A 14,493-nucleotide genomic window follows, 5' to 3' on the forward strand; every position below is an offset into this window, starting at 1 on the left:
AGATCTACAAGCTCACAACATCGTAAAGTGTTACCCTCTGGAACCCCCTCAAGGACCCCTGAGGGTCCCCAGACCCCACTTTGAGAACCAGATAGACAGACAGACAGACAGACAGACAGACAGACAGACAGACAGACAGACAGTGTTTTATTTTATACCAGAGAGTGAGATCATCTACATTCATGGTCAAACCCCACATCGAAAAGTGGAGTTTCAAGTCGTGTGGGCAAAACTCCTAATATGGCCTTTGCATAGTTCTATTCTAGGTGAACATTACAATATGAGGTACTGTATGGTGACACTACTTTTCTTTTCTGTAGTTATTGTGCAGTAATCACCAGGTATAACACACCTGGAGGATCTCCAATTTTAACCAATTTAAACGTGAAAAACAGTCAAATAGAGATTAATAGGTTACCTTTTTCCCCCCTTGCACAAGAGTGATGAATGAGCCATGTGGCCCCAGCCTGTTCATTCTCTATCCTCTAAATATTCATTACTGCTTCCGCTCGGCTCTCAAATCAGCCAAACTATATTAAACTTTATTAAAGTGATTTTGCTGGGGCCGGGGTGATAGATAAATCATGATTAAAAGGCAACCCAGTCATCTCAAAGCCGTACCTACAGTACACAGGCCCTGCATGGCAGACAACTACCCATATGCTGAGTGGCAGTGGTGGAAGAAGTACTCTTTGTTCTTTACTTGAGTAAAAGTATCAATACTGCAATGAAGAAATACTCTTACAAGTAAAAGTCTGGTAATCAAAATATACTTGATTAAAAGTACAAAAGTATCGTCATCAACATATACAGTACTTAGAGAACCAAAAGTAAAAGTACACATTATGCAGAATGTCCCATTTCACAAGTTTCCAAATGTATTTAATCCTTTGAAAATAGCAGATCTACAAGCTCACAACGCGTCGCAAAGCAACGCGTTGTGAGCTTGTAGATTGGCTATTTTCAAATAGCCAATGTATAGGGCTGAAATGGTTAGTGTATGTTTTGCAATAATAATCTAAATCCACAAAGTAACTAGTACAGTAATTAACATTTTAATATAACTGTAGTGGAGTAAAAGTACAATATTTGCCTCTGAGATGTAGTGGAGTAGAAGTAAAAGTATAGACAATTCGAAATACTCCAGTAAAGTAAAGATATATCAAATCTGTACTTAAGTACAATACTTGAGTAATATGTACTTAGTTACTTTCTACCACTGCCATAATTATGCTGAGTGGAAGGAAAGCGAGATGAATTGGACATGACAGCACTGTCGCGTCTTCTTTCCGCTGCACATCAGTTGGCCTTGACACAACCACTTGAATTCCCCCTCCTCTTAAATTAAAGTGACAGTTTTAAATAAATGAATTAGATTAGACAAAAGATTTAAACGCTACCTTCTTCCCTTCCTCCCAAAATGTTCTATCACAGGGGGGGGGGGGGGATCTGACTTGATGATGGCAATATGAATCTCATCATCATCAACTGCTTATAATCTGCCTTCTGTCTCAGATTTCTGCACATTCATTATAATTAATCGAGGCAAAGGAGGAAAGGAGTCAATGGAGATTGTGTAAGGCACCAAGCAAAAAAAAATGGAAAAAAAAGAAAGAGGGTGAAACAAGTCAATTCTGTCTGCAATATAGGATTGTGTCCAATTTGAACGTGTGTGAACTTCACTTTGGCTCCACGACTCTCAGTGATGTGGAAAGGAAAAGAAGAAATTAGAAAACGTGGTGTATTATTTTCCACACAGAGTACCACAATTTATTTGCATTTTTGTCCAACTCTCCATGTACACACAATAGTAACACAAATGGCATGGGATTACTGGAAATAATCAGCTAACATACTGGAGCCACTATCAGGATTTGTTATGTCATAACCCAATAGAGCCATCAAAAACAACAAAAGGCAAGTCTGACCTCTCCGAAGGTCACTGATAGACACCGTTTGGCTGTACTCTCTCTGAGAATGTAAAAGTTGGCAGATGTTTGTTTGTTAGTCGATAATCACACAATTACTACCAATTTTCCTTAATTTTCTTTCCCTTGGATGAGCCGAATATCAGTGGAAACTTTGCCTTCATAAAACCATCGGTCATTTGGCAAACTTTGAAGAAACGGTATGAATGCAAGGACACTTGGAGCACGTTCTGCCAAAACAGATCAAGCATGCATACAATACAAGTTGGCTGTTGGAACAGAGTTGTTATTACCAACGAGTAACAACAGCACTCTAACAACCATTACGTTTATAAAGTTGTTAGTAAAAAGACATTCATAATCAATTCAATTCTCACAAGGCCAAATCATTGATTTGTGGACAAAGGAAAACAGCACACGCTCATTTCTATTCTATGGGGTGTCAGGGAATAATGCACTCAGTTATCCATGGTAGGTTGTACGCAGAGAAATGCTTTGAGTTGGTGACCCAACAATGTAGCCCCATTCGGCTACCTCGCCCATCGCTGTAGCTCGGGACGCGATCAGCGGCAGATCGGATATGCGCTTCCCTGTAAAATTGTGCACAGGCTGTCAAAAAACAACAACTTTAAATAGTTGTTTCACACCGTAATATCATGTTTACCACCCCATTATTATTTCAGGCCACCACAGCTGCGGTTCTCAAAAGTGGGGTCCTTGAGGGAGTTCCAGGGGGTCCCCATCTAAGTGATAGATAGTTAGGAACCAAATGGACCCTTGTGGGTCTGTAACTCTGAGAGTGCACAAATGGAACCAAATGGACCCGTTAGGGTCCATTTGGTTCCATTTGTACACTCTTAGAGTTACATTAACATTGATTTTACAATATAAATTGGGGTCCCAGAGATAGGAATACCATTAAATAGGGGTCCGTAGCCTAATGCATGTCAAACTGGGGGTCCTTGAAATTAAAATGGTTGAAAATCATTGCTAAAGCTGTACAAACCTTCTCTTATGGGGGGCCTTAGCATATCTTTTCAAATGGGGGTCCGCGGGCTAATAAGTGTCAATTTGGTCCTTGACATGAAAAAGTTTGAGAACCACATGCTCCACACGATGTCAGTACTTTCAAAATTTGCGATATGAAGATTTTTGCCTCCCTATTCTGGGAGGCAATGCTACTGTATGTGACCGAGTCCCGAAGTACAGTCATGTGTGAGGTCACAACAGATGTAGCAAGAGATCCAATTGCTTTAGGAGGACATGTTCAGAAAGGAAATCAACAAAATTGCTTCCTGAATAACGTTTTGAGCTGCTGTATCTTTGAGCTTGAGCCAGACTTCATATCAGAATATGAAGAATCTGTAAGAATCTTTCTATGTTAAGGAGGGAGTAATGGATCATGAAGACATAAATAAATCAAAGCAAAGAAAATCAATAATTACATGTATGAATGTGATTTCTTCTCTGTATCTCTCCATTGTCTGATTATTTGATTTTAAATGTCAACAACAGACTGATGTCAAATGTCAAATAAAAGCAATGAAAGGACAAATACATAATCCACGAATAAAGACGTAACTTTCATCAATGACTTTATGATGGATGGACTTGCAAAAACAAAACTTGATTTACACCTATTTATATCAAAAGCTCTTTTGTTGAGTTTCTGTCTGCTTAATTAGCTCTACTCTTCAGAATCCTCAGCAGTCTGTTCCACTCCGAAGATCAGAAATACATAAATAAAAGGCAAGAAATGAGTATAGACATTTTACTTTTGTAAACAATATGGAGGTGAAAAGCATCAGAAATAAAAAATAATGAAGGCATTCTCCTCTTTGCTCTGTGTGTCTTTGTAGTCTGAATCTGTGGGTTTGTGTTAGCCCATTAAGACCTGAGGGCCGATTCTACAACAGTTTTCTGAAAAACGTATGTTTTTATGTCAGTGGTTCTCAAACTTTTTTTGTCAAGGACCACCCAAAATGATATGTATTTTGCGGCAGACCCCCATCTCAAAATATTTTGTTCCAGGGACCCCCAGAAGCAAAGATTTGAGTTAAAAATGTTCGCTTTAAAAACATATATATATTGAAAGATTTGCACACATTTTCACGATTTTTCAAAAATAGCCAAAGTATAAAATAATGGTCAAAGTGGTTCAAATCTAAAATGACACAGATGCTTTCCCTGTTTTAATGGGTTAAAAGAAACACCCCAACAAAAACAAAAAAATACCGTCTGGCATTATGGTAATCATGACTTCCTCCTTTATAAAAAAGAAGATAATGTACTTCAATGAAAATCGTGTGCCCACCACACGATCAAATAGCGAATTCAAGCTGCTTGTTGCTTTGTTCCATTTCTGCTTCCTGGCTCTGAAAGTGGACAACCGGTACAGTACAATGATATTCTGCATTACATGGTCATTAATAACCACTTGAAACCTAGCATCTGTATTATGGGGGTAACATTAACCAAAAATAGCGAGCTGTGAGCTTGGCTATTTTTGGCGAAGAAATTTGGTGTAGAGGTGAAAAAAGCAGTCCAAGTACAATTGCAACTCAGGTCCGTTTTGACTAAGAATAGAGGGTTTAAGTGGTTAACCCCAGCGTCCCTATTCTGAGGCGAACATTCGGCGAAAATAGCCAGTCTACGAGCTCACAACACTTGAGCTTGTGAGATTGTAGATCAAGAGATTTGGTGTAAAGGGAAAACTGGAGCTGACCCGGTATAGAGCCCTGGGGGAAGCCGGTCAACGAAATGTATAGGGTTTAAGTTCTAAGGGTAGTGTAGTGCCAAGTCCCGGAAAAGAGGCGCTGTGATTGGCCAGTAGTCACTTTGATTGGCAGTTGTGCCGAATACAAGAACGTTCACCCCAAAACATGATTTACGATTCTGTCCCTATCGGGACGTATAACTGGAGCGTCGCTGAGTCGGCTGAAGTGGCTCAAGTTCCACTTCATTTCAACCAATCAGAAGAAGGTCCTTGGCACAACACTGCCATATCCGGTAATAACGCGTTCATGAGTGGTATTCTGTCTGCCTTTCATTGTGTAGAATAGAACTACAATTGTCATAAGAGCAATGTGATTTTTTTTTATGATTATTTATATTATCTTCTGGTGTTGTTTCTCTACTAATTTGTTCTGTGGCCCGAGAACCACAGAGGGGGAATTATAGTTTTATTGTATAATCAAACAAACAAACAAGACAAGGCAAGCCTGCTTTTGGTATCACTGTTCAAAGTCCAAACACATCATATGGCATCATCAACAGAAAACACTATTTCACAGCAATAACTTGCATTACAATGAAAACACTAGAAAAGTAGTCTGAAAGGAAAAAAACAAGAATGAATCAGCACTAATGTAGTGCATAAAGACTTTAATAATAACAATAATTAAAAAAACAGCTGTCCATTTACTCAAAGATGTATGGCGTTTCCTACGAATGTCCAGTACAGAAGAAACGTCCTACAAATTAAATGTCCCATTGGTCCAACTTTGAATATCACAATCTACTGCGGCTGTTAGTGTTCACCCAAAATATGTTGTCTCTCTCGTGTTTTACAAGGGACAAATGACATGATGGCCTCTCTGATTCTTGGCACAAAAACTCCATAACCAGCACCTGAGGATCCACATTAGTCTCTGCATCACAACAGCTTTTATCCGAGGAGGGTTGATGTTTGGAGGTTTGGATACAATACCGTTACAGAGTTTTCACACCGCGAGCAACTCAGCAACCCGATCATGAGAAATCCCATTGTTCTCAATGACCAGATTAGCGTCAGCTAAGCGTTGACACAGACACCTTTGTCTCCCGTTTGTCCTTAAGGAAAGGTTGCCGCCTCGGCCAGTCTTTTTGGGCTATTCTGCTCCGTACGGTACGTCCCACCTTTCATCGTGGCACCATTGGAACTACAGTTATAGCGTTCAGCTAGCTAGCTCCAATGGGCCACCAGGCCGGTGGGGGATGTGAAGGGCAATGTGGTCGCTAACGTTCTGAAAGCAGAGATAAAAGTCTGTAACAGCGAAGCGCGTCCTGGCGAGGCATAGGAGCACGGTTACATATCCACATCACCGTCGTAGGCAAGGGTCAAAGGTTTCTGTGGTGGTGGGGACATCTTTGATGTTTTGGGTGGCTTGCTGGAAGAGAAAGAAAACAAAAAAACAAGAAAAAAGCAAAGACAACATGAATGACTTTGAACACCCTTGACTCTGTGTCACATACTAGAATGACAAAGAATTCCATTATCTGATATAGCTGCAGCAGACAAAATATCACAAATGTCAGTTGTCACTTGACAGGGTTACATTGGGTTCCAACAGATGGAAAACAATGTCCTCTGTTCTCTCAAAGTTTGTCCTGTTCTGATACAGTTGTATTTATTACCATGCCAGCCATGGTAAGAAACACATCTAAAATGTCTGTGTCTATGTAAGTTACTCTTGCTGATCACGGAAAAAGTCATCCCTGCATTTATCGCCTCCACTCTGGCATTACAAAGAAAACCATATATCCCATCTTCAATTAATTCAGAAGACAGCAGCCAGACTGCTAACTGAAACCAAAAGAGCAGAGGACATTACACCAATTTTAGCCTCCCTATTGATTACTTTTAAGGCAGGGCTCAGTCTACCACATACAGTATGAGCCAGAGTACAGCCTGAGATCCTCAGGCAGGGCCCCTCTGGTCGTTTTAAAGTCTAGACTGAAGACAAAAGGCGATCAGCCCTTGCCACCAGGGCCGGTGGACCTTGGAATGACCTGCCTGAGGAGAACAGGCTAGCAAATTCACTGGTCTTTTAAAAAAAAGAAAATCACTTCTTCAATTTCACATTTCGTTAGCCTCATAGCATAATTGCCTAAGTCATATTTTTAAGCTTTTCAGGAAAGACAAAACAAAAACATCACTATCTGCCTAAGCAGTGGTGTAAAGTAACTAAGTACATGTACCCAAGTACTGTACTTAAGTACACTTAATTTTTACTTTACTGGAGCAAAAAAGTACAGCATTTTCAGTACTTTTACTTCTACTCCACTACATCTCAGAGGCAAATATTATACTTTTACTCCACTACAATTATTTGACAGCTTTAGTTACTTTGCAGATTTAGATTATTACCAAAAACATACATTAACCACTTCAGACCTATATATATTTCGGCCATTTGAAAATAGCCGATCAGATCTGTTATTTTCAAATGATTTTGTATATTTTTTTTACTTTCTGGTAAATAAAATGGTAAATGGTGCATTTATATAGTGCTTTTATCCAAAGTGCTTTACATAGATTGTGCATTACAGTCACCCATTCACACACACATTCATACACCAATGGCGGAGGAAACCATGCAAGGCCCCAACCTGCTCATCGGGAGCAATTAGGGGTTCAGTGTCTTGCTCAAGGACACTTCCGACACCTGACTCTGGGGGAGCCCGGGATCGTACTGGGAACCCTGTGGTTCACGTCTGGCCACTCTACCCTTGAGCCACTGCCGCCCCTACAATCTGCATAATGAGTACTTTTACTTTTGGTACTTTAAGTATAATTTGATGCCAATACTTCTACACTTCAGTATTGATATTTTTACTAAGTAAAAGATGTGAGCAGTACTTTTTCCACCACTGTGCCTAAGTCATCTTTCTAGATGACTTAACCAATCATGAGTAAAAAACTAATTTTGCCAAAGTCAGAGTCAGTTGTGTTCTCATCTTTCTCATCTCATGTTTTTTAATTATGTTTCTCGCACACTTTTATCCTTTTACGGTTTCATTATGTTTCTTGCAATTGTTTTGTTCTTTTATGCTGCGTGCTGTGAAGCACTTTGTAATTCTGTTTGAAAAAGCGCTATAGAGTTTATTATCATTTCACACAGTTCTTTGCACCTGTAAAACCCGTGTAAAGTCTGATTATTATTATTATTATTATGCGTTGGAGTTTGGGTCATGATTACACAGTAAGAAACCCTTTGAGGCAGTGATCTATACATACCAGACCAGGAATGATAGTGCAATAATGAATAATATTAGGATGAATCCAACTGCCGTCACGGCGTAAACCCACAGCTTCAGTCTTCCGTCTGTGTAATTAGAAAAGCAGGGGGTTATACACATTGGTTATACTGCTCGTACAGGTGTAGAGATCTCTGCTGTGAGCGTGATAGGAAAAGCTTGTTTGGTTGTTTAAGACCGTTCCCCGTGTAACAAGAACACGTTCCCCGTGTTCCTGTTTAAGAAGAACACGTTCAACCCCCCCCCCCCCTACTGGTGAGGCTGTCTGTTTGGAGGTGGTCCAACATTTTAAACATGTTTCACAAAATGATAACTTTTTTGGCTCATTATATTGTCAAAAATTGTAAAAAAAATAAAATAAATATTAATTTCTTTTAATTTTCAGAAACTTTCAAAAATATCTAAATTAGCAGATCAGGTGGTTAACATGTCCGTAGATCCCAACAGAGTGTTTGTGCACTGCATGTTTTTGTAAGTGCCTGACTTAAAGGGAAAATCGGAAAAAATCACCCCAAAAAATACTTTTTTCTATCGATTACCCCATGGAGACTTGAATTCATGGATATTCTTTTGTTTTTGTCGCATTCCTAAGCCATTAATTTGACGACCAGCGGACCGGTAGGCAGCGGTTCCGGTAGGAGACACAAAGGAGACTCTTTGTGTCTCCTACCGGAACCGCTGCCGGTCATCAAATTATTGGCTTAGGAATGCGACCAAAACAAAAAAATAATCCATGAATTCAAGTCTCCATGGGGTGACTAATCGATAGAGAAATCGATAAATCCGGCTTTTCCGGTATACCTGGGCCGACGGGCCGCAGGCTCCACTCGCTGAAGTAGTCCTGCGCGGGCGGCGGCCGCGGTTTCAACCTGCCGGAGTTGGTCTTCACGTCGGCCTTCTTGTTGTCCGCCCCCGGCGTCCTGGTGCAGTAGTCCAGGAAGCCGTGCGTGGTCATCACTTCGGTGTAACCCTTCTCACACCCACACACTCCATTCTGTTCAAGCGGGAAGGGGGGGGGGGGGGGAGTAGAGGGAGAACGAGGAGGAGAACCTCATTTAAGACCGCCGTGGATCGATGGGCGTGATCATTACTTTCCCATAGCCACAAAACGCCGTCAATACGGCATTGCCTGTGATGTATGGGGAGCTACTCCTTCACGGAGATTGTACTGTTTTAAGAGACACTTTTGATTTATCTGAAAGCCAAGCCCCTTTTAACCCATTAAGACCGGAGAACGCATCCGTGTAATCTTTGGCTATTCAAAAATAGCAGATCTACAAGCTTGTAGTGCAGAACTTGTAGATCTGCTGTTTTTGAAAAATCTTGAAAATATGTATATATATATATATATATATATATATATATATATATATATATATATATATATATATATATATATATATATATATATATATATATATATATATATATATATATATATATTTAAAGCGAACATTTTTACTCAAATCTTTGCCTCTGGGGGATTACAGTTCTTTTTGGGGGGGAAAAAACACATGTTGCTACAGTATACTGTATACTGTATATCAGTGGTTCTCAAACTTTTTCATGTCAAGGACCCCCAAAATTATAGCGGACCCCCATCTGAAAATATTTTCTTCCAGGGATCCCCAGAAGCAAAGATTTGAGTTAAAAATTGATATATATATATCAAAAGATTTGCACATCAAGACTTTTCAAGGAGTTTGTATATCTGCTATTTTTGAATAGCCCAAAGAAATCAAAAAAATTACACAGATGCGTTCCCGGTCTCAATGGGTTAAAAAGTGCTCGGCTCAGTGGCTGCATGGGGGAACACACACCCCGATGCACATCACTTACATCGTTTGATTCCCGCTGGGACCCCGGAACGATGGTGAACGTATGAACTAATGGGACCATAATGTGCTTCTGTGTAAAAACATCAAACATACGGGCATAGAAATCCATAACTCCATTTCAACATGCACCGTCAGCCATGGTGTGTTACACACAGTTGTTTCATTTCCCAGCCCATCTTTACTTCTCGTAAACATCATAAACATCAACATCAAAAGAGAGGGATCGTGTTTCACATGCTAGTAAAATGAGATTTGAAGAGCTTTTAACCACTTAAAAACCCTATACTTCATTGACCCGGGTCCCCCAGGGGTCTATCCTTTTTTTTATACATCAACAAATCTATTCGCTTGAAAATGACTGATCTACAAGCGCGATCTGCTATTTTCACTGAATGTTTGTCTATAATGACATGCCCAGAATAGGGACTCTAGGGTTCAATTGGTTAAATATACCCAGGGGAAATCAAGTAGTGCATTTTTAACCCATTGAATCCCGGAACGCATCTGTGTCACTTTAGATTTCTTTGGGCCATTCAAAAATAGCAGATCTACAAGCTCATAGCGTGGCAATGAGTGTCGCGCTATGAGCTTGTAGATCTGCTATTTTTGAAAAAGAAATCGTGAAAATGTGTGCTAATCTTTGAATATACTATATATGTACATCTTTTACTCAAATCTTTGCTTCTGGGGGTCCCTGGAACACAATATTTTGAGGGGGGAGGGGGGGGGGGGGGGACAAATACATATCATTTTGGGTGGTCCTTGACATGAAAAAAGTTTGAGTACCACTGCTATTATAGCAACATACGTAAAAAACAAACAAAAACGGTTAGGATTTAGAAGACATTTGTAGAATACCCAGAAGCAAAGATTTGAAGATTTGCACACAGTTTTTTTTCAAGGAAAAATAGCAGATCTACAAGCTCGTGGCGAATAGCCAAAGACATCTAAAATGACACAGCTATGCGTTCCCGGATTGAATGGGTTAATTGCAGTTACACGCGGGGCACTGCGAGGGGCAGCACATGTTCACGTTTTAGCCAAACATGTTGGTCACTTCCAATCTAATCCACAGCACATTTCTACCACTGTGCTGTTTAGCAGCCAGAGTCGGTGGCTAACAGCAGAATTGGGGAAGGTATATTTTCATAAAATATTACATATTACTTTTAATTAAAAAGCAATATGTTACATTACATTATTACTTAATGAAATGCGTCAAATTGCTTTCACGAAACACCCTCGGAAGAACAGGAAAAAGGACTTGGCATAATATTAAATAGAAGAGGGTAGGCTAAATGGAATGCCATGATAATATTACTGTTATTAAAATGATATTTTAGCAGCCTAAACTAAATGTCAAGCATCGACATGATGAAACGCAAACATCTCAGTAGCTGTGGGCCTGCGGCACCATCTGTCAGTGCAGGCTATAGGCTATATTTTGAAACATCAAACAATATATTTTTGAAAAATTAGATAAATGTCGACATAATGAATGGAAGACAAACTGCATTGTCATTATGTGCATTAATTAGATGCTTGGAAAAACTATAAATAACAGAAAATCATGTGTGACTTCACATTAATTGTTATATAACATTGTTAGCCTACTCATGAAAGTAATATTGTGGTACTTATGCAATGCGTTACCCCACCCACTGGCTAACAGATATATCAAATCATTATTTGGGGGGGGGGGGGGGGGGGGCACAGGTAAGCCAGATTTATTCTTCGCACACCGAAAACAGCCAATATACAAGCTCACAACACGTAGCGGGTTGTGAGCTTGTATATCGTCTGTTTTCGATGTCCAACCAATTGAAGTCCAGCTAAATCAGGCTTAAGTGCTGGCCCCATTGGTCATAATCTTACCGGTGTGCAGTGGGAGAAGGGTTTGGTGCACGGTGGATGGCAGTGTCTGACTGTGGTCGGCCTGTTCTGTGGGAAGCAGCCCCCTGACAAAACACACACACACACACACACACACACACACACACACACACACACACACACACACACACACACACACACACACAACAAACAAGGGGTTCATATACCACTTGTACCTTTTAGCCATTGATCACCAAACAAACCGCGGTGTCGCGCCTGATTAATGGACTCGCATGCCTATCGGGCTCCCTGATCAATCTGCGAACATTGTAATCCCAACGTGGGGAAAATTGCATGTCAAAATATTAAAGAGTAATGCCCACCGGGGCACTCGCCTCCCGCGCGAGGAAGGGAGAGATTACGCCGACTGATGCCTGATTTATGCTCTGTTGTACGAAGGCATCGCGAAACCTAAAAAAACAAACATCAGATCTGTAAGCTCACAGTTGTGCGTCAGGACGTGACTCGTTGTGAGCTATTTTCGGTCGTGCAAAGAAGTATCAATCGGGCGTGAGGCTGTGTATTTGCGAAAGACACTTCGGTCAGTGGTGGTAAGTGACTAAGTAGATTTACTGAAGTACTGTACTTAAGTAATATTTTGAGGCATTTGTACTTTACTTGAGCATTTCCAATACATTTACTTCTACTCCACTACATCTCAGAGGCAAATATTGTACTTTTACTCCACTACATTTATTTGAACACTTTAGTTACTAGTTACTTTGTAGATTTTGATTATTTTTACAAAACATACATTAACCACTTCAGCCCTATATGCATTTCGGCCATTTGAAAATATCCGATCTATAAGCTCTTTTATACATTTGAAATGGGACATTCTGCATAATTAGTACTTTTACTTTTGGTACTTTAAGCACCTTTTGATGCCAAAACTTTTGTACTTTTACTCAAGTACATTTTGAATTCCGGACTTTTACTTGTAACAGAGTATTTCGACATTGCAGTATTGATACTTTTACTTAAGTAAAACATGTGAGTACTTTTCCCACCACTGCTTACGGTGATAATTTACCTGATATTTACCGCACAACAAGTTCCCCCATCCCACCCGGCGTCGGCGACTATACCTCTGTTCTGTTTCTCCATGCCGCTTCATTTCCCCCAAATACAAATGTGTCATTATATTTATATGGATTGAAAGCCTCTCGGCAGAGACTCGGGCTTATTGATTAGTTATGTGCGGAGGGAGAGGGGAAATCAATGGATACCGCGGCCAGAAATGGGCAAATCAAATAAGAAGGTGGTAAATTCAACTACGACACTGTAGCAGAGTTATCGTGCCTCCTCCCCTCCATCCCTCCCACTCTGTATGTGGTCCGTGTGCATCTACTGTATGCACTCTTGGAGACAGAGCCAGGGAATGAAAGAAAGAGACAAACTGAGAGAGAGAGAGAGAGAGAGAGAGAGAGAGGGAGAGGGAGAGAGAGAGAGAGAGAGAGAGAGAGAGAGAGAGAGAGAGAGAGAGAGAGAGAGAGAGAGATTGAAGCTTGGGTTGCATCTATGCGTGAGTTGGTGCAACAGTTAACCACTTAAACCCCATATGGGTAACCGGAGTCCCTCAGGGCTCAATACTAGTGTATTTTCTGTTTTCTGGTCGTTGCGTCGCATTGTAAGTTTGGCGATCTGCTATTTTCAGCGAAAGCTTTTCCCACAATACCGATGCGAGGGTTTAAGTGGTTAATCAAACTAATGAAACTAATCTATCATAATAAATATGCTATTTCAATAAAATAATCAATTTCCAAAAATACCGCAAATGGCAGATCTGCAAGCTCACAAAGCGCTCCTATGCGAGGCATTGTGAGCTTGTATAGTGGCTATTTCTGCTGCTATTTTCGATGAACGTCTGCCTATTAACTAAGGCATGGTTTAAGAGTTCAAAGGTTCCACAAAGAACTTTGACAAAAAAAGGTTCTCTAGAACTTGAAGAACCATTCACTGGATCAAATGGTTCTTTAGCAGTTGATGGATCTTTGTGGAACCATATGGCCTTTTAAAGAACCATTTAAGAACCCTTATTTTTCTGTGTGTATAGTATGCACGGCCCTCTGAGGTGGGTGGGCGGTGGGCTCTAGAGACACCACAAACGGACACACACACACACAAACACACACGCACACGCGCACGCACGCGCACGCGCACACGCACACGCACACGCACACGCACACGCACACGCACTTTCCGCCGCCCTCACCTGTGACATTGACGCCGTCCGAGCGTTGACACCACACCACTCTTTCATTGTCACTCCAGCCGCCCGTCCTCCACTGGTAGCTGTGGCATTTCCCCCCTGGATAACGACATGCAACCAAAGGCAAGCGGAGCTCATTAGGAGTGTGTGCTGTGGCACCCAGGCGTGACTTCAGGCTTTCCTGAGCATTAATCCATTAAGACCGGGAACGCATATGCTGTGTAATTTTAGATGTTTAGCTATAACCATTATTTCATACTTTGGGCTGGCGCAGCAGCGGCACTCAGTGCTGCGCTACGAGCTTGTAGATCTGCTATTGAAAAATCTTGAACATTTGTGTTAAATACATTTATTTTCTTTGAAACAACATTGTCCCTGTGTCCCTGGAACAACATATTGTGATGGGGATCGGGGGCCAAATACATATCATTTTGGGTGGTCCTTGACAAGAAAAAGTTTGAGCACCACTGATATAGCAACAATAGTTTTTAAGAAAAATGAAGACATTTGTTGAGGCATATGACAAAGATTTGCACAACTTTTCACGACTTTTCAAAAATAGCAGATCTACAAGCTCGTAGTGCGGCACAGAGTGCCGCGCTAC

The 14,493-nt window shown here is 40.7% G+C and overlaps 1 protein-coding gene across 1 annotated transcript in view; it reads right to left on the reverse strand.

The window, feature by feature from the left end:
• Positions 1 to 5,783: 5,783 nt before the first annotated feature.
• thsd7ba (thrombospondin, type I, domain containing 7Ba) overlaps positions 5,784 to 14,493 on the reverse strand; it is a 281,240-nt gene continuing 272,530 nt past the window's right edge. Inside the window, exons 24-28 of the mRNA XM_084085439.1 lie at positions 13,893 to 13,988; positions 11,660 to 11,742; positions 8,748 to 8,940; positions 7,927 to 8,014; positions 5,784 to 6,076 (exon numbers count right to left, since the gene is read on the reverse strand). Coding sequence (XP_083941565.1) covers positions 5,995 to 6,076; positions 7,927 to 8,014; positions 8,748 to 8,940; positions 11,660 to 11,742; positions 13,893 to 13,988 — 542 coding nt within the window. The 3' untranslated portion in view covers positions 5,784 to 5,994. The remainder of the gene's footprint in view (positions 6,077 to 7,926; positions 8,015 to 8,747; positions 8,941 to 11,659; positions 11,743 to 13,892; positions 13,989 to 14,493) is intronic.

The sequence above is a fragment of the Gymnoscopelus microlampas genome, assembly GCF_963454915.1.
Source record: "Gymnoscopelus microlampas genome assembly, chromosome: 17".
In the NCBI taxonomy this organism is placed as follows: Eukaryota; Metazoa; Chordata; class Actinopteri; order Myctophiformes; family Myctophidae; genus Gymnoscopelus; species Gymnoscopelus microlampas.